This window comes from Ailuropoda melanoleuca, chromosome 1 (assembly GCF_002007445.2).
Source record: "Ailuropoda melanoleuca isolate Jingjing chromosome 1, ASM200744v2, whole genome shotgun sequence".
Lineage (NCBI taxonomy): Eukaryota > Metazoa > Chordata > Mammalia > Carnivora > Ursidae > Ailuropoda > Ailuropoda melanoleuca.
In genome coordinates this window covers 209965984-209987279 of record NC_048218.1, presented here as the reverse complement: position 1 = coordinate 209987279, position 21296 = coordinate 209965984, and the positions used below count along the sequence as shown (strand labels likewise).

The window sequence follows — 21296 nt, the reverse complement described above, 5'->3', positions numbered from 1 at the left end:
TTCAAATGACATCTTTAATCAGCAAGTAAAAATGCTTTCCTCCAATTGAGACAAGCTGTCACAAAAGGTCACCAAAATATGACAGGATGGAAATTACATTTGTAACTTCAACTGAAATGTTAATTTCCTCTTAAGTGTTTTCTGAACTATGTCCATATTCTAAAGTAAAGAGATATGGCTCAATGAAACAAAGTTTTACACTGTATTGTCCTTTTCTAAAATGTGCTTAAGAAAAACATTTGCATACAACTAATTTTTATAACAGTTGGACTAATGCACAATGAATAAACATTTATAAAATACACAGCTTATTTGGCAAAATAAAAATAACAAATGGTAGTCTGAATTTTTTTTTTTACAAGAGAATTCGGATCAAGGAATTTGTAAAAAAAACAAAACAAAACAAAAAAACAAAAACAAAAACACCTTGCTTGTAATACAAGGACAGCTGTGTAAACTGAAGCCAGGATCCTACTGCCAGCACTAGCAATCTTGAACTGTTTATTACTAGATGAAAATATTCTTCCCACAGATCCTGCGCCTTGAACAAAATTAACTAAGGATATTATTTCAAGAGAACATTATGTGGACATGATAAGAATGTTCTTTAGGCTAAAACAATAAAATACAATTTAATGTATTACATGTGCCAATAAAATTTAGAATATTGCAAAATCTAGATGCCTACTCATAGACCAATGGATAAAAAAGGCCTAACTAACATTAATGTTGTCTTTCGGGTACTGTGTGTACTGCCCTCAAAGAGAATCTCAGGTCCACCTCCTAGGGCCAAAGAACCAGCAGCTCTGAACTTCTGTGCTGAGACGTTAGGAAAACCAGTCACGGACACCTACTTTTCAGAGATGGCTTTTGACATTTCCACTCAAAATACATCACTCCCTTACACGTATCAGTTCTAGAAACCCTTCTCAGCTGGGTTCCACCAGAGAGGTAAGTCCTTAGACCTCACGGCATCCTTCGCAGAAAACGAGCGAATCTACCTGCTAAAGCATGTGGCTGTGCACCACCCTCCGGGAAACTGAGAAAAAGTCACACTCGCTGAAAGGCTTAGTTCCCAGAACGCTGGCTTGAGCTCCTTACTTAAGATCTTAACCTATGTGAAAGCCCAAAATTCTACGTGAATTCAAAATGCACATCAGCAACGATGTGTCAGGTTCTATAGCCATATACGAATCCATGGTCTCCCCACCGAAGGATGGCGTCCCCGATCTAAATGCGAGAACCACTAAGAGAGACCCAGCACCTTGCAGGTTCTGAAGGGAACTCACGACCCACATGCAGACCAATGGGTCAGGACAGGGGACGCCAGAGCGTGAGTCCAGTTTTCTTTTCAAAGAGTGGAAGGTTCTCAACATTAATCGATGATACCACAAAATCATTTTTATTTGTATTTAAAATGTTAAAAGACATCATTTGTCAAGAAATACATACATAAGAGATGACGAATGGACTCTGGTAGCAAGACATTTTAATCCCATTACAAAGAGTGGGTAAACAGCTTTATACAGTCAAATAAATGTTAAGTATTTCTATACAGAACCTGGAACTGATATCTCTATCACCAGGAGCACACAAACTGATGGGTAAAACTTATGCAGATTTCTAGTTTACCAAATACTGTAGCAGCTTCTCTTTCTCAATCAGTATTTTCTTATATGTAAAACTAACCTTCTGTTGGGGGGAAGGGGGTCAGGGTAATAAGAGCACGCACTGTTTTAGGAAACCAATCTGTAAATGGACAGAAAAATCCTTTTTGTACTGGGAATAAGTCTAACTCTGAGTTACTAGAGAACTCGTGTTTCAAACACTAAGCTTGCTTATGTCAGGGCTCATGCATATGGAACAGAGAAAGACACTTTTAAGCCCCATTTCCACTTGCCCTATTCCTGGCCACAAACGCATTCAAACCTTATTTCTTAATGTTCAAAAGAATGGTAAATTTCAAACTGTTTATGCTTACAGTCCCTCTGCCTCTGAGGACTCCAGACTCTCTCCCCCTGTATTTAAAGTCTCCAGCTTGCCTACCACTAACCCCTTCCAACCTCTTCTCTCAAGAGGTACAAATGACCCTGAGAAAGGCAAAATGAGGCAAAGGTCCTGAGATGTAGGAATGAAAGCAACACAGATGATGAACAAAAACAGCATGGACGCCTCAAGATGTGCTGTCAGTGCCTGGGGCAGCTACAATGCAGAGAGATGACCCTGGCTGAGGACAGACGGAGGAGGACGGTGTCGAGGCTCAGGGGAAAGTGACCTCCATGCTGGCCTATAGGGAGCTGGCTATAGACGGGAAAGGCCCTTCTCGGTGTTTGCCAAGTGATTTCACATCCTTAGAACCTGTAGCTATCCCAGTTATAATCTGATACATCAAGTTCCCCAACTTATGTGACAATGTCACAGCCACTACAAAACCGCAGAAAAGTGATGGATTCACCCCCAGCCCCAACCCTAAGCCCCTTCTCTATTAAGATGCTGCCCGATACCCTCCGCTGTCCAGCCAGGGGCACTCACTCTCCCTTGTTCATCTTACTCCGCCGAAGCCTGACATGTCTGCTTCCATATGTAATGTTACCAATTCCTCCGGCTGAAAGATAACTTTTGGGTTTTTTTTTTCCCCATCCTCCTTTTACCCAAGGCCAACTTCAGATCCACTTTCTTAGAAACTCAGGTTGTCCTGCCTTCAGACCAACTGGCAACTTTACAGCATAACTTGAAAAAAGTCCAGGGAATTCTTGGGTCAAAAGCTAGAGGAGGAGGAAATCAGAGGGCAGAGACTGCCAGGAGTCTAACAAATTAGTCGAGTAACGTGGTAAAATTGGCTCACTATTGTTAATCTGTCTACACTGGGAGACTGGCTTCCTCATGGAGAATTCACATCTGCCACTTACAGATACGTATGCATGTTTCCAAATGAAAAGGGCTATAAATAACGGTTTAAGAAGTAATCAACGTAGTGACTGACGGTCCGTTTCTTGATTTTTTATCTTGACCAAGACCCGAAAGCGGGTAGACCCTGTGTCCTTCCACCCTCCCAAGAACACAGTACAACATCCCAGTGGTTCTTCAAGTACAGGTTCCCGAGCAGAGCAGCAGCATCACGCGGCAACTCATCAGAAATGCAACCTCCTTGGGTACCACCCTAACCCTACCGAAACAGAAGAGCTGGGAGTGGGTTCCGGAATCTGTGTTTTAACAAGCCCTCTAGGTGATTCTGTTGCTCACTCAAATTTGAGAACCACTGCAATATTCTTTGCAAAGGACCCTGGAAAAAGGAACCACTGGGGGTAGGGTAGGGTGAATAGTGAAAAAGGCTCTCTGCCGACCAGCAACAGCCTGCCGCAGATATCTAAAAGCAGGGTTTGCTCAGAATGACGTTCAATTGATTAGGTCTATAAACAAGTCACCTTATCTCATAAAACATGGAGAGGAAATGACATCCAGAAAAAGAACACAGAAAAAAGATGGTTGTAATGACACTAACAGGTACAAAACACAAATAGTCTGGTCCAGAATCAGCCCTCCAGAGGGGTCAAATGGCCCTGCACCACGCCCACACCACCTTCCCAGAGCCAGCCAGGACCTGCACGGTGTGCACGAAGCATAGGTCTAGGCCATCGACTCCAAAAGAAGCAGCTATTTAAAAAAATGAGCAATCAAATACTTTATTCAAACATTTTTAATCCAGAAGACAGTCATTTTTATAGAGTTTATAGAACGACTTTTACAGCACCGTGACTCAGCTCTAACTTCACACACCATCCACTCTGGATGGCACGCACAAGAATCTACAAAGTCGAGCTGTTTCTACCGATTTCATCAATCATAACAGCACTACGGAGGAAGTTGAAATGGGAGTGAGGAAGGATGGGAGACAGGTAAAAAAAGTTACCCAAAGTTTCTGGAATGTTCCTTCTCTCTCTAGTTACATCTGAGAGCCTAATAATTGTTCCTTCTTTCCTTTCAGTTTTGAAACGTAATCGTCCAGACTCTTCATCCTCATCATCTTCCTCATCTGATTCTTCTTTTACGTCCTTCTGGAGTTCCAAAGTTTCCATACCTCCCTGCAAGGCGGACATACAAAACAAAAAGGGAGACTGAGTTCACATTCTTTTGAATTAAATATTGAAGCATGATTTTATATATAAATATGAGATTTATATATATAAAGATCCTTTATATTTAAGATGTAAAGATACTGTAAAATGTTCCATGACAAGGCCATGTAGAACACTAAACTGATTCCAGGAGCAAATAATCTCAAACATTAAAAAAAAGTTCAATTCCTACTTGTAATTAATATACAATATATACTGTTGTTACATATACTTCTGAGAGAGGAAACATAAATTTTTTTTTCTATTTTTAAAAATTTTTTTAAAGTAGGCTCCATGCCCAACTTGGGGCTCGAACTCACAACCTTGAGATCAAGGGTCATATGCTCTACCAACTGAGCCAGCCAGGGGGTCCAAGAAACAAAAATTTCAACAAGTCCCTGCTGGCCTCAAGTCTGATCCAGATTCCAGCAAAATTCAATACATTCATTAAACTAACACTGGAGTTCCATGAGTTCTGTAACTTAGATTCGATGAGAGCATGCTCCTTCCTGTCACACAGGCTCGACACTTTCAGTAACTCCTGACCTCATCTACCATGATTTTACTCTAGGCACGCACCCCAAACCTGCTGTTAGGTTGGTTGGTTTCTTCAGACTCCAAAATCTTTCCTCACTCACTCTTACCCTCTACTTTATTCCACTGTCCAGAGTTCGTGCATCACTGCCTCTGGCTCAGAATACTGCGACAGGAAAACTTTTTTTTTTTCAATCACACTAAAAGCAGCTTTTATCTTTTATTTTATTATGTCAGCATTCCTACAAAAATACTGTCTAATCTAGTCCCAAGTGAAAGTAATTTCTTCATCAACAATTCTTACTCTAAATGTTCCCTTTGACACTGACCACTTTTCCCCTTCTACTAGGTTTTAGTGGCCTCCTGTGAGATAAGACAGGGGCTTACGAGTGCCAGGTTCACTTAAATACTTTTTGTAAACGTAAAGAAAACAGAATTTGTCCCTTTATTTTCGTGATTCATTAATTTTAAATATCCTTTACTCTTAACAGAAACAAGATGAACTGCTTTATTAGAAAATGCCCAAGAAACAATTTAACATAAACCAAAGATACAATTGTTTTGTATTCTTTTCCCAACATTTTCTGTGCAAAAAGATAAACTACAAATGCATACTCATTGCTATAAATACTTCAAGTCTCTAACATCTTCAGGAGTTCAAATGCCTGAAGATAAAATAATGAATGTAAACTAGATTTTAAGCCTCATGACTGTGATACCACCACCTTTCAGTATTCTGACATTTAGTATACCACGGAATTTTGAAGTACCACAGTCTTGGCATTTTGGTGGTCTGAGATCATTATTTCTGTCTTACTGAGTATCTGAAACCAAAATGAGTAACATCTGATGGACCCAGCTAGCTTTGTGCTGTACTACACTCAAATCAAACAAAGGTAAATTCATGTACAAAGTACTCTTCCCTACTTCCCTAATTCTCCAGAGCAGTGCTTCTCAAATTTAATGTTCATTCCCATCACTGGGAATCCTGTTAAAATACAGACTGTGATTCTACAGGTCCACGGTGGGGCCTGGGACTCTGCATTTCTAACAAGCTCCAGGTGAACCTAACATGCTGGTCCAAACACCACACATTTTGAGTAACAAGACCACAGAGGAGAAAAGAAATGGCTACCAATGAAGCAAATATTCTACTTCCCTACAATGGTCATTTCTAAATCAACCATTAACAGTAATTTCAGTTCAAAGACTTTCCAAACAGGTTTTACATAAAACATGGAAGACTGAAATTAGTAAAGCTTATTTTGCATACAAATCTCCATCTAAGAAATCTAAAGAGGACGAGTTGAAAATTGTTTCTTTGAAACAAATGCTACAAGCCACCAAAAACAAACAAATCAAGTCTATGATCCAACGACTGCATTCCTAGATATTTACCCAAGAGAAACGATCATTTACATTCATGTAAAAAACCTGTAGGAAAATACTTACTGCTCTCTTCTGGATCACCAAAACTGGATCAATAGTAAGGGAATAGATACATAAATTGTATCTACCCAATGCTCGTGAGCAGTAACAAGGAATGAGCTATTGATATGCACGTGGGGTGAAATCACAAAAGCCACGCGGGACGAGAGAAGCCAATCGCGATACACTGCAACGAGTCCACTCACAGGACATTCTCCGAGAAAGAACCATCATACAAGTTCCAGTGATTAGAAATGGAGGGAAGGCAGGACCGCAAAAGGACAGCATAAGGTAGTTTTCTGAGCAATGGAATTCCTGGAATGCAAGCTTCTTGTCTAAGTCTCAGAGGCCAGTTAAGCCTTGCACTACATGAAGGACTACACTGGAGCGGGGCCTGGCCTCGCCTGCCTCGACTGCAGCCTACTACTGGACAACCTTCTCTGAGCCAGACCCATGCTGTCAGGCACTGGTTACTACCTCTGATTCCAAACACTGGGCTCAAAAAAAAAAAAGGCATCTCTTTCGGCCATATGATTTACAGAATCAAATAACCTATCTGCCAAACTGCTGACTTTCTCCACAGTTTTTAACAAGTACTAGCTGGTATTCTATTCACAAGTAAAACTCCGATGAAAGGCAGTGTCAGTGACATAAAAATCAAATTATCCTAAGAGTCTATTGTGCAAGAAGTTAAATATGTGTGTATATCTGTGATCTCATTATTAGGCTTTGCCAAAAATACTCAACGGCTTGATTTTTAACTACTTAATTATCTTGAAAACCTGAAAGATGTAATTGGAATTCTTAACAGAGGGTACACATGAAAACCATTATGAAAGTTCCCTAAAAATAGACAACTCTATCAAAATCTTACCACACACAGTTGACCCTACGCAGGTTGGAAATGCACAGACCCACTTATATGTGATTTTTGGGGGGTGAATACAGTGCTGTAAATGTATTTTCTTTATGATTTTCTTAATAACATCTTTCCTCTAGCTTACTTTATTGTAAGAATACAGTATATAATACATATACCAAATAGGTGTTAACTTCTGTTATCAGTAAGGCTCCTGATCAACAATAAGCTATTAATAGTTAAGCACTGGGGGAGTTAAAAGTTACACACAGATTTTCAACTGAGCGAGGACCAGTGTCCCTAACCCCAGCATTGCTCAAGGGTTAAAAGTATACGTAAAGAATTACAAAGTCTAAGGGGAAGCAAGACGCAGACCTGCATATGTGTTTAAGTTCTCCAGATAATTCTGAAATGGGAAAAAAACAGGTAGTTCTCTGACGGGGGGGGGGGGGGGGCATAGAGAACAGTTTCACAAAACTTCCCAAAGTTTTTAATGCTTACAGGATATTTAACAGAGAATAGTTCTTTATTATACCATGAAATACAAATCAGATACAAATACTAATTCTGCCAATAGTGAACATTTAGGGGCACCTGGATGCCTCTGTCTATCAAGCATCCGACTCTTGATTTCTGCCCAAGTATGATCTCAGGGTCCTGAAATTAAGCACTGCATCAGGCTCCACACGCGGCAGGGAACGTGCCTGAGATTCTCTCTCTCTCTGCCCCCTCCCCCCTGCTCGCTCTCACACACACATACACACACTCTCCCCTGCCCCTCTCTCTCCAAAATTAATCTTTTCTAAAAAATGGTGAAAATTTATAAGTTGTAAAGATGGAGCAAATTGCAAAAAAAATTCTAAGAAAATTACAGACCAATATTCTTCATAAATACAGACACAAAATTCCTTTAAAAAATAAAAGCACATGGCATCCAGCAAAATATAAAAAGGAAAATATATCACAACCAAGTGAGGTTTAGCCAGAAGCACAAGGCCGATTTAAGATTCAAAAAAATCAATTTAACAGATCTTATAGAAAAATTCCAAATATATGTAGATAGCACTGTCCCCACACCCTCTTCCAGAGGTGGAACTCCATCCTTCTCTCCCCTTGCTTTAACGGCAAACTACTAGGGATTTGCTTCTAAGGAACAGAGTACAGAAAAGGAAAGACCATACTTTACAGACCTACTACCTGTAACTGGCAAACAGGACATGACCACATGATCAAGACTAACATTGCCAGGGAGGTCTTGTACACCCAGTGGTATGATGGATGAGAAGGGCACCGAGCCTCCGTGGCATTCCTTCCAAAAACCCATAGCCCCAGTGTAATCATGAGGAAAGTATCAGACAAGCCCAGACTGGAAGACATGCTGTAGGGTATACCTCTAGATTGGCATGGCTGTGAAACGCAGGCGAAGACTGACAAACTGGCACAGACCAGAGAAGACACAACAGTGTGGGCCCCGGACTGGATCCCAGAACAGTAAGAAGATATAAAAAATGTCTTGTTAAAGGAAAATAAAGTCTGGAGTACAGTTAGTAGTTTTTAAAAAGCCAGTTTAATTCACACAAATAAAAGACAGGATAAAAGCCACAGGAGTATCTCAAAAGATGCAGAAAAAGCACTGACAAAATTCAACACCCATTTCTCATTTTTTAAAAAAATCTCAACAAACTAGATAGAGAAAAGAGCTTCAATCTGATCAAACAAACACAAACCTCCAGTGAGCTCCTATGACTTACCTGGTGAAACACTGAGCACTTCCCCTACCATCGAGAACCAGGTAAGAATGAATGCCTTCAGTATTTCTATTCTTTCACAGAGGTAAAAGACATAAAAGCACAGGAAATGAAGAATTAGAAGAATTAGAGTGTGTTTATTAACAGGCAACATGATTACTAAGGCATTAGCTTTCCCCCAGTGTGATGGAAAGATAACAATGCGTTCTCTATCAAAATCCCAATCAGATTTTTAGTAGATATTGGCAAGTCAGTTACAGAATTTATATGGAAATTCAAAGGACCTAGGATAGCCAAAACAATCTTGAAAAGAAAGACAAAACTGATCGATTTATACTACCTGCTTTCATGCCACAGTAATCAAGACAGTGTAATACTGGCAAGGGAACAAAAGAGGTTCCGAAAGAGACCCAAACTAAAATGGTCAATTAATTCCCAGCACAAGCACTAAGGCAATTCAATGGGAAAGGAAGGTTTTAAAACAAATAATGGTGCAACAATCATATAAACATACAGAAAAAAGTGAAACACACACAAACACATAAATATATTAGTTGAGATAGATCACAGACCTAAACTACAAACAGCTAATACCACAAAGCTTCCAGAAGAAAACACAGGCTAGGGGCGCCTGGGTGGCACAGCGGTTAAGCGTCTGCCTTCGGCTCAGGGCGTGATCCCGGCGTTATGGGATTGAGCCCCACATCAGGCTCTTCCACTATGAGCCTGCTTCTTCCTCTCCCACTCCCCCTGCTTGTGTTCCCTCTCTCGCTGGCTGTCTCTATCTCTGTTGAATGAATAAATAAATAAAATCTTTAAAAAAAAAAAAAAAAAGAAAACACAGGCTAATAGTATCTTTGCAACTCTGGGGTAGGCAAAGATTTCTTGGGTCACAGAATTATCTGGTCTTCATCAAATCAAAATTTTCTGCTCACGGAAAGATACCTTTAAGAAAATTAAAACAGAAGGGGCGCCTGGGTGGCACAGCGGTTAAGCATCTGCCTTCGGCTCAGGGCGTGATCCCAGCGTTCTGGGATCGAGCCCCACATCAGGCTCTTCTGCTGTGAACCTGCTTCTTCCTCTCCCACTCCCCCTGCTTGTGTTCCCTCTCTCGCTGGCTGTCTCTATCTCTGTCAAATAAATAAATAAAAATCTTAAAAAAAAAAAAAAAAAGAAAATTAAAACAGAAGCCACAGGCTCAGAGAAAATATTCACTATACATATAAACATCTCTCTGTCTATCTAGGGGCACCTGGCTGGCTAAGTCAATTAAGCATCCGACTCTTGGTTTTGGATCAGGTCATGATCTTGTGATTGTGGGATCAAGTCCAATGTCGGGCTCTGTGCTCAGTGGGGAGTCGGCTTCAGATTCTCTCTCCCTTTCCCTCATGTGCACACTCTCTCTCAAACAAACAAATAAATAAACCTTTAAAAAATCTATCTAGGGGCACCTGGGTGGCACAGCGGTTAAGCGTCTGCCTTCGGCTCAGGGTGTGATCCCGGCATTATGGGATCGAGCCCCACATCAGGCTCCTCCACTATGAGCCTGCTTCTTCCTCTCCCACTCCCCCTGCTTGTGTTCCCTCTCTCGCTGGCTGTCTCTCTGTCAAATAAATAAATAAAATCTTAAAAAAAAAAATCTATCTAGAACACACAGACAGTAGATACAGACATATACATATATAGATACATGTTCTCTGCAGAGCCTATACAGACAATATATATTCTCTATGTGGTGTACGTACACTATGTATAGCATATATAGACAAAGATTAAAAAGAACCCACATTTTTTTAAGACTAAAAATGAACACAAGGAAGATCTAGAAGTGAAATCAGCACATGGAATGGTGCTCAATATCGTCAGTCATCAATGGAACACACACTAAAACCATAATGACACACCAAGTCAAAGGACTACACAGAAACGACCGACACTATCAAGTGATGGAGAATGGAGACTCTCCGGCAGGACCACAGGGAGTACAAAATGATACAACCACTCTGGGAAACCATTTGGTGGTTTCTTATAGAACTAACTTTTACTGTCTCTAGTAACTCCATTCGTACTAGGAAAACAAAAAGATACATCCACTAAAAGATACCTAAAATAATCTTTATAGTTACTTTATTCATGACTTTAGAAAAAAAGGAAACCTGGGCACCTACGTGGCTCAGTCGGTTAAGCATCTGCCTTTAGCTCAGGTCATGATCTCAGGGCCCTGCGACTGAATCCCACGACAGGCTCCGTGCTCAGCGGGGAATGTGCTTCCCCCTCCCCCCTGCCCCTGCCTGTGCCCGCTCTCTCCCTCTCAAATAAGTATCTTTTTAAAAAACATTTTATTTATTTATTTGCTAGAAAGAGAGAGAGAGAAAGAGCACAAGCAGGGAGAGCGTCAGGCAGAGGGAGAAGCAGGCTCCTTCCTGAGCAGGGAGCCCGATGCAGGGTTGGATCCCAGGACCCTGACAACATGACCTGAGCTGAAGGGGAGAAGTGTCACCAACTGAGCCACCCAGGCACCCACTAATAAAGATCTTTAATCAAAAAGAACGGAAAGAAAGAAAGAAAGAAAGAAAGAAAGAAAGAAAGAAAAGAAAGAAAGAAAGAAAGAAAGAAAGAAAGAAAAAAAAAAAGAAAGAAAGAAAGAAAGAAAGAAAGAAAGAAAGAAAAAAAGAAAAGCAGAGAAAAGAGAAAAGCAAAGGAAAGAAGAAAAAAAACAGGAAACCCAGATATCTATTATCAGGAGAATGAACACGCACACGGTACATCCCTAGAACGGAATGAACTACCGACATACACAACTACTTGTATGAGTCCCAAAAACATTACGCTGAACAAAAAAAGTCAGACACAGAGTAATAATTACACTACCTGAGTACATCTATGAAGTTCTAGAGTAGGAAAGACTAATTTAAGGGGACAAGTAAGAACACTGTCTGCCTCTGAGGAGTCAGGACGGACAAGAAAGAAGAGGGAACATTCTGGGGCCACAGAACCGCTTCCAAGCAGAGGAAGCATGCTAACTTGCACACACACTCGGGTCCAAACACTGAACTGCACACTTCAGACCGCTGCCTACCACGGACTGTAAATGGCCCACAATTTAGAAAGTAAATACTTTCAACAGTGCACAGATTTCTTGACACGTCTTTCACTGCTCTCCCTCTACATGAAGAAAGCATCTCACGCAGCAAGCCTGTTTAAACCACGGTGACGAGGACAAGCACAACTGGCCCTGGGCATCTTCATACTCACGTCCTCCTCATCCGCGGCGAGTACAGAGTCTTTGTTCTGACCAAGCAAGAGCACTAATGAAGCGGAGTCCCCTCGAGCAGGCTTTCCAACTGAAAGGCCTCCTCGGCCGCATCACGCACACGCTAACAGGTACTTCAAGGCGCTCCCGGACCGAGGCCGTGTGCAGGATCGCACCGCGCACCGTGTGTCCTCCCTCCTCCCTCGGCTCTACGCGCACCCTGCGCCCCCCCCCACCGCCACCGCAGACGCTGCAGGGGTGCCAGCGGTTGGCTCATCAACACCCTGCAGACACTTCAGAAAACAGATGAAAAGGCTAGAAAGACACCCAAACACAGGCACTGTGGCAGACTAAAACCGTTACTCCTCCTTAAGGACTCTAGTCTGACTTCTAAAAAAGATGGAACAGCAGCTCTCCAAAGGAAAACCTACCAAAAGGTACTAAAACAGCACGTGGCACCTTTTCAACACCTGAAACAGTAAAATGCACACAACTTCTCAATAATGGTATTTTAGGCTGAATGACATTCAGTGATTCTACTATAAGAACGAAAACAAGCCCCAAATATTTGTTGGTAGGGGCAAGACCAGCACATTACTTGCCTCCAAGAAAGATGATCAAAAAAGTCCAGAGAGCAAAGTACATTACAAAGAATTCTCAGTCAATACAAAACAAGCAACATAAACAAGGTAAACTTAAAGCAACCATCAAGGACAGAAAGATAGGAAAGCAAAGATATTTAAAACCCTGTTACAAATACAAATACAGTAAATATACAAAATACAAATGCAGGGGCGCCTGGTGGCTCAGTCGTTAAGCATCTGCCTTCGGCTCCAGTCATGATCCCAGGGTCCTGCCATCCAGCCCCACATCGGGCTCCCCGCTCAGCAGGAAGCCTGCTTCTCCCTCTTCCATTCCCCCTGCTTGTGTTCCCTCTCTCGCTGCCTCTCTGTCAAATAACTATCTTTTAAAAAAAAAATACAAATGCATTAAAAATATTTTAAAATATTTCAAGCAACATAAACAAGGCAAACATCAACCAACCATAAAGAGACAGAAGGATAAGAAAGTGTAACGGTGACTTTTTAAAAATACTTTCAAATACTAAATTTAAAATTAAATGATGGTACATACAGCTCCAAAGAAAAAAGCAAACACTATACCTCCTCACCGATGGCATTAAAAAAAGAGAAACCAATCAATCTGGAGGAGAGTTTACTTTCTGCTCTATAAAAAGATTCATACTGAAAACCACCTTTCGGATGTTTCATGCGAGACTTGACAGCAGCTAGAAGTCACAGGAGTTAACAAGTGCAATCCCATTCTCTACCTTACTCCAGGGTCAAAATCTTAACCATCTTCTGTTTCCCCATTTATAAAAGTTATTCTTCTCATAGCAAAAATATTTTTAAAATATTTGGGGTACGAAGTATCAAATAATCCCACCATCTAGGGGTAATCACGGCCATCGTTTTTGTCTGTATCCACATAGATGTGCAGAGTGACACACATCCAGACGTGCAAGGTTAAAGGGAACTTAGGGGAGGAACTATACTACCTTCCTCTTACACTCTACATGTCCGACAGAGAGCTAGAGCAGCCTTCACTTAACCCTCTAGAAAAATCTACATTGGTTCCATTTATACTCATGGCTGCAAACGAATTAACTGGAGCACGTATCTTTGAATACATCTTAGATGAACTCTTCTGGATGACTTTATCAAGGTGGAATTATTGAGTCAAAGGACTTAAGGCTTTTGATCCTGTCAAGGTGAGTGGAGAGTGTGTGATTTTCCCCTTCATGCAAGGCGATGAGGTAGCTTGCCACTGTTTCATGGAGGCTGTGAGAAGCCATTCGACCCTACTCACGGTTGAGGACAATGCATTATTTGACCCAGAGCAGTGGCATTTTGGGGCTGGCTCCCTGAGCTGATTCCCAGTGTGCCATGTGAACAGAGGGGGCTGTGCTACAGGAGAGACTCTGAGTTTAGGGACCCCCAGTCTGTTAAAAGGAAGAGAAAGCACACCTACCCCAGGCCCCACAGGAAGATACTCCATCTTTCAAGGCTGTGTGCTTGAAAAGACAGCTGAGAATAAAGGGGCAGTCCGTGCTTTGCCCACAAAATACGCAGAGACACGAGAGACCCACAGAAAACAGTCTCTGGGCAGTTAACATTTCTAAAATGGTCCCCCAACAGAGACTGTATCTGACCAATAATTCTGATTTTTGCCAGTATTAAAAAAGGTTAAAATTACCAATTTTAATTTATTTTACTGAATATATTTTATATGCTTAATGGTCATCTGCTTATCTCATTTTTGGATTACTTTCTCATATTATTCACCGTTCTTTCTACAGGAGTGCTCATCTGTAGACACCGATTATATGACCTTCGCTAAATATATTAACTCTTAGGCTCACATGTAAATATTTCCCCAAATTTGTCATTGTTGAACTTCTTTGTGGTGTTTTGGGGTACTTAGAGGTGATCAAATCACCCCTTCCCTTTACTACGAGAAGTAGGAGAATGGTAATAACCAAGACAACTTGGTGCTCGTTTTTCCTCATTTTCTATCATGTCCTTAATAATAAAACTCCCAATTTTGGCTGAACACGTCGTCACCTACTATCTTCACCAGCTTCCCCTGCTGTACGTTCAGGCCATGTGACCAAGGCCTAACTCCTGAGATGTTTATATAGGGCTATATGAGAACTCTGGGATGTGGGTTCAAAGGGTGGCATGGTCCCCTGAGGTCCTCCTGCAATCCACTGTTTGGATGTGGACCACGGTAAGAAAGGCAGCCCTAGAACTTACTAGCCACATCCAGAAGCAGCCTGGGTACATGACTACCTGGTGAGGCCTATACCAGATCTGAAACGGCCTCTGGAATTTTTTGACATTAGTGAAAAATGAACTTCTCACACTTGCTGGGTTTTCGGTTTTACAGGTAAGCTTAAGGCCAGTCGGTCACCATTATTAAAATATTTCCTTCTAATCTGCTGACAGTTTGGCATGAGTATGTGCATGTACACAAGTGTTATATCTGGTTATTTTTTTACACTGCAAGATTCAATCAATCTGAGATCCGCACTGGTACAAGGTATAAGGGAGGGATCTAACTTTTCCCCAAATGATCAATCCTTTCTAAGTGTGTCTGCGATACTCTGTCATATTAACACACACGTTATGAGTTCATTTCCTTTGAGGCTGGGTCCGATCATTAATGTTCCTCCAAAGACATCTCTTTCTCCAGAAGATACTTGAAAATGGAAGGCAAGATTACATTTTTTTAAATAATAAACCACTTTTGCTTTAATATTTTAATGAATACAGTTCAGAAATCGAAAGTCTGAAATACCTAGATCTACAAGTCAGACCCAGAAGGCACTTCCAGAAGGCACCCAGGCAAGGGTAACACCTGATTTTCTTTGACTGCTTCACTCAAAAAAGTTTTTATCTCCAGAGATCATTAGGCCTTTTCTCATTTTAAGTATCCTATAAACAAGATTATCAAAGGGTAAAGAGACTATTACCTAAAATACTGAAAGAATAAATTACAGACAAGTATCAATGAAATTAATTTTCCAAACTCAAAATCCCACAAACTAATAAGCAGGACATGAACTAACAGGTTTCCCTCTCAACTATTCATCACTGGGAACGATCCCTGCAGCGCCGTATCTGCGCCTTCCCCTTCTCTCCCTTCCTAGCTTCTTAAGAGTTTTTCTTAGACGCCTTCTGCCTGAATCAGCCTCTCACAGCTATGACCTAGACGTGCTCCAGGCCCCAGACCAGGCGGAGCCTACAGGACAAACCTGCACACAACTCTGGTTTCCCTCAACCTCGGGGCAGTGGCTCCTTGGGACAGTGGCTCGTTACTGCCGGCACAGAGTAATCGTAAGGAGGGGAACCATCTCTAATTTAACATCTTCTTCAGCTTTGTCTTGGTTCCTTATCCTGGTTCCTTCTGCAACTGGAGAATCTGGGTAAAGAATTCTCCATACTATTCTTCTATCTTTTCTCTAAGTTTCAAATTATTTCATATAGTAAGAGACAGAAAGCACAAAAAGAAAAATCAAATTTAGCTTATTAGGGAGGAGAAAGGATATGTCCTGGCAAGTGTCTGCCCACAGCATGCATGCCCACGCACTCTGTCACAGCACTGTGTCAGGGAAAAGTAAGAGTAAACAAAATGATCTGTATACTGAGTTTCCAAAGCACTGGCATAAGTACCTCAAGTAAACAACCTACGCCACCAAAATACTGCTTTTCGTGATTTTTAAAGGAAATAACTGAGGAAAAGAACATTAATGAGGAAAAAGAGTTTTTAAACCAACAAATCCTAAGGCTATAGAATGACTACAGCTTACATGCTTGGCCCACCAGACAAGTTCTAAGGTTGGAAAATGGACTCTGTGCCTCGTACCACCTCTATTCATCCAAACGACATTTATTTTTCAGACTAGCCCACAGATCACCTCTTCCACAAAGCCTCAACGCCCCCCCGCCCACTTTCCCCATGCGCTCCGAGACCCACTCCCAACTAGAGGGCCCCTCCGTGAGCTCCCGAAGCAGGGACTGGAGCCTCTGTGGGCAAGCTTCACTTCTCCTAGGCTTACATCACAGGAACTTGCCCACACGTCTTCCCTCTCCTGCATTAAGCGGCACGTTCTTGAGTACAGGGGCCGAGCTTCTCAACCACCCTCGTTTCTTTGACACCTAAGACAGCCCTAGGGGCGCCTGGGTGGCGCAGTCGTTGAGCGTCTGCCTTCGGCTCAGGGCGTGATCCCAGCGTTCCGGGATCGAGTCCCACAGGGGCTTCTCCGCTGGGAGCCTGCTTCTTCCTCTCCCACTCCCCTGCTGTGTTCCCTCTCTCGCTGGCTGTCTCTCTGCCACATAAATAAATAAAATCTTTAAAAAAAAAAAAAAAACACCTAAGACAGCCCTAAATACAGGAACCTGGAAGTATTTTTGTAATAATGGTCATAACTAACAAATGGTAACTAATTTAACATGATTACAGCACTCCTTTCAAAGCACTAACACATACATCACATTTTTAAAAGATTTCTACCCACGCCCCCATAGAGCACTGAAAATACTCTAACACTTAAAGGGCAAACAGCTATGTGGAAATCACAGCTCACCAGAACTCACTGCCCAAAGACTCTAGAGAGCTCAGGCTTTTACTGCACTCATAGTTGAAAGAAGAGATGTAGTAACTTTTCACTAATGCTTAAAAAAAATGCTCATTTTAAATCTGGAAGGAAAAAAAAAACCACCAAAATTTTGGACTCTTTAAAAGACGAACAAATACCTCTTCAGTTTCAGGAGCAACCTGGGGGTCAGTAATCTCATCTAATTCATCTTCAGCAACACAGTCTTCCTGCTCTTGCAGCCCTTGTTGCCCACAAGCCTGCAAGTATTCTTCATCCTAACAGCCATTAAAGAGAAAATAAGTCTTCCTCATGGAGCATCAGGTTTTTGAAAGCACTTTTCATCTTCACGACTCATGCTTCATTATTTTAGCAAATGTGACTATGGCAATTACCCGACGAAGCAGAAAGCACGAAGCACGCACATCGAATGTGGCCTCCCCTGCGTTAATGAGAACGGACTGCAGTATGCTGGCCCCATCCCTAAGGTTAGTGCCACAGCTCTGCTTCAGCCCCAAGCGCCCTGATAAATAGCTCTTCTTAAAAGGAGCACTAAGGAAAAGCAATCCTCAAAAGAATGTGCTGGCATGGTGCAGCTCAGCAGCAGGGAGGGAGCTGCACTCACACCCGAAGTGCACCATTTTTACGGCAATAAAAGGCAATGAAAGTATAAGCCATTCAATTCAACACAGGAGCTTTATTAAAAATCACATTAGAATCTGCTTCTCCATCAGCCCATCCCGTGAATCAGAGGGTGATTCCAGGTTTGTATGAAATGTGAGGGGCATGTCAGCAGGCAGACATCCCTTGAAGGGCATATGGAAGGAAGCAGACAAGCTGGCTAGAGACAACTTCAAGAGAAGGAAGGGTTCCTACAGATACTACCATCCAGTAATAAGAACATCTGATCCTTCACGGGGAGCTGAACTTGCCAGCATCTCCCCACACTGGCTGAAATGAACAGTAGTTGGTTACAAGACAAGCAACCAAGACAGAGCACATACAGAACCTGAGCAAGCTACTGGGGGGGGGGGGGGGAGGCACAGAAGCCACACCTACAACCCCCCAAGAAACCAGCTGTATTCAAGGTGACAAACCATCGTAGGTCCCACAAGTGTCTCTCAAGGCTATCTGAATTCACTGTATCTCACTCTCCAGATGAAACCATCGCATCAAAAAGAGAAACTATCACTACCCACAATCCACTAGCAGAACTGTTGGATTTCAAATAAGGCCAGACGATGCTAATCAAAATTTTCAGTTAATATGGGGCGCCTGGGTGGCACAGTCGTTAGGCGTCTGCCTTTGGCTCAGGGCGTGATCCCGGCGTTCTGGGATCGAGCCCCACATCAGGCTCCTGTGCTAGGAGACTGCTTCTTCCTCTCCCACTCCCCCTGCTTGTGTTCCCTCTCTCGCTGGCTGTCTCTGTCAAATAAATGAAACAAAATCTTTTAAAAAAAAATTTTTTTTTTCAGTTAATATATAATGGAGAATAGTCTATACCACTGGATCCTCCCCAAGAAACAAAAATCTGCTGCCCTTCACATAAATTACCAATCTGAAATTGTTTTTACAGAACAATGTTTTATGAAATCTCAATCTACGGTAATTTTAAAAACCCTGAAAAGATTGTGCTTAAAAGTATACATCATCTGACAATTTTCTCATATTTTGTCGAATAATAAGGGATAATCGTCTCTTACTACAAGAGTACAAGTTTTTAAATCAATTCCCATTTTGCTCTCAAGAACAGGACTGGCGAAATTCACAAACCCAAGGAACGTCCTACTTCTGAGTGTAACAGGAAAGAACACTGGAGTTCTGCTACCAACTTTTAAATGTGGACCTCAGCTTCTTCCTATGTAGAAGTGTCCCTTGCAACTGTAAAATTCTGTGGCTTTACGACTCCATTCCCCGTTACATGCAAAATCCGTCCACGCAATTTTAGGACTGAGCCCCAACGGACAGAACGTGCTCATGCTCAGCGTGTCACCGAGCTGGGTTCCAGCTTGAGAGGACATGTTAACAGTTCCTAACTAGGACACAAAACACAGTGAGAGAAACCATCCCACAAACTACGACGCCCCTGGGACACACAGGGGCACAATCGACTCGTGCGCTCGTTCGTCCTCTCGTGACTACTTCCCTCACAGTGTGCCCGTCCCAGAGCCGGAGCAAGGCGCACCAGATGGAGGCCAGCTCTCTCCTCCGTCCAAAGAACAGGTAATGGTACACTCCACCACCGTGGCAACTGTGAAGAAACCAACGATCCGGAACAAAGAGGTAAGAGGCTAAGACTGGCCAGGGCTGTGAAGCCAGATGTGTGGAGGTGAGCGGACGTGGCTCGCGGGACACTCCCCTCACCTCTCAAGTCTACAGCTCCCTGTGAAAATATCGAGACACTTTCAGAAATTCTAAGCAAAACTGTTTAAGGCTTTTTTTTAATTCTGAAAAAAAATTCATTTTGACGTGGAAAAGTACTGTAAGTCTACTGAACTGCCACACTGTTTTTCTTCTGGATACCGGACTCTGAGACCACAGATGTCAGGTAACAAAGTTGGATTTTATACAACCAGGAGCCTGAATGTAACCTCTAGCTTGACAACGGAACACAAGAGACGGAAGGTCCCGACCTACGAGAATTCCCTGGACAACAAAGTAGGGCAGAAGGCAACGGTGAGAAACACCTCCTAAGTGGCACACTAGTGCTTTTCACACTGATCTATTTCACCAAATTCTAAGTTCACAGAAGGCAGGGGCCATGCCTCATGTCTCATGTTTCAGCAAAACTGGTGCCCCCAGTGCCTGGACATCAGTAAAGATGTGCTGAACTGTTGAATTTGCAAGGGAAAAGGACCCACATATGATTAACCAATCGTCTTCTCTGACCGATGAACAGGAGAAAGAATAAATGCTCTAACCAAGGAATAACTAGGTACATTTTTAAAAGATCTTGGCTTAATCTTTAAGAATCATTTTAAATTTATAGTACCCCACTTTCAGACAGTATACAAACACACCAGTAAACCAGAAGAGAACCTGTCCACAACAGTGAAGGATTTATTACCAGAACAAACCGTTACCGTTAACAAAAGACCAAGTAGCCAATGAGGCCTTTTACATGACTCCATTTACCAAAATGACATTTTCTCATTACTAGATCTGCTAAAGAGAAAGCATTCAAAATGAATCAAATCTTAAAAATAACTACTGAGATAAATAAACACAATTATGATTAGAACTAAATATTCTAAAGTTCCACATAAACAATGCCTTTCAAAATTACTCCCATTTTTATATATGTATGACCAGGGACCAAAATTCAGATTTTGAAATTTTTTCTCAAAACCAAGCTTCCTCTGAATAAAAACATTAAGGGGTTAAAGGCAAAAAGCTATTACCCCTAACTCTGCATGCCTCCACCCAGCCCCGCAGCACTGTGGACAATGCGTCTCAGTGGAACTACAGTACCACGAAAATCCGAAGATTCTACTATGAATATCACGTCCTTCCCACACAAATTTCATTAAGTGCGTATTTTAAAAGTATCTTTTAATGATGAATCATTAAGACAGATGAGCAATCTTCACTAGTACCTTTTGCTTTCTTGACAGTTCAACCTTAAAAATAGCTACCTATCAAAATCATCTTTCTGAAATAGAAATCAGCAATCTCTGCTTCCTGATTACAGATAACAAATTATGGGTGACATTTCCAAAACTAACCTCCAATCTCTTTATTCATGTTTAGACGGTTCTCAGTTACAAAAGAGGATGAATGAACAGGACATCAATCACTGTGGAATATTAGCACCTTAAAGATGTCTTTAGCAGGTCAATAATCTTTTCACCTTGGAAGGACTTTATCAGATCTTGTCTAAAGCCTGGATAAAAGCTCTGCATTAAGTACTTCTAACAACTGACAGTGTATCTCCACCACACAAAGCTGTTTTCTTCCTTAAGGTGCAATCCTCAAGGTCACGATTCTGTGCAGCCTTCCACAATGACAAAGGGGCATTACCTCCAGCCAAACAAGCTGTCAACACAAACTTTGTCATAGCTCAGATAAAGAAACTGGCAGACAGTGATAATAAGGTCTAATTTCCCTCCCTCCCAAGGGAGGGAAAATAGATTTCAAATCAGTCTAGAAAACTATGCCCAGGCAGCCATGTTATCTTTGGCCGTACAAAGGAAAAAGACTC

The 21296-nt window shown here is 41.9% G+C and overlaps 1 protein-coding gene across 8 annotated transcripts in view; it reads right to left on the bottom strand.

Moving 5' to 3' along the window:
• The window catches only part of RBM33 (RNA binding motif protein 33), a 133238-nt gene that overhangs the window by 70339 nt on the left and 41603 nt on the right, over positions 1–21296 (bottom strand). For 6 of the 8 annotated variants that reach the window (XM_034639915.1, XM_034639899.1, XM_034639907.1 and 3 more), the window contains exons 6-7: positions 17257–17373; positions 3911–4082 (exon numbers count right to left, since the gene is read on the bottom strand). In XM_034639915.1, the coding sequence (XP_034495806.1) occupies positions 3911–4082; positions 17257–17373 (289 nt within the window). The remainder of the gene's footprint in view (positions 1–3910; positions 4083–17256; positions 17374–21296) is intronic. The other 2 variants (XM_034639923.1, XM_034639918.1) reach the window with 1 other exon arrangement.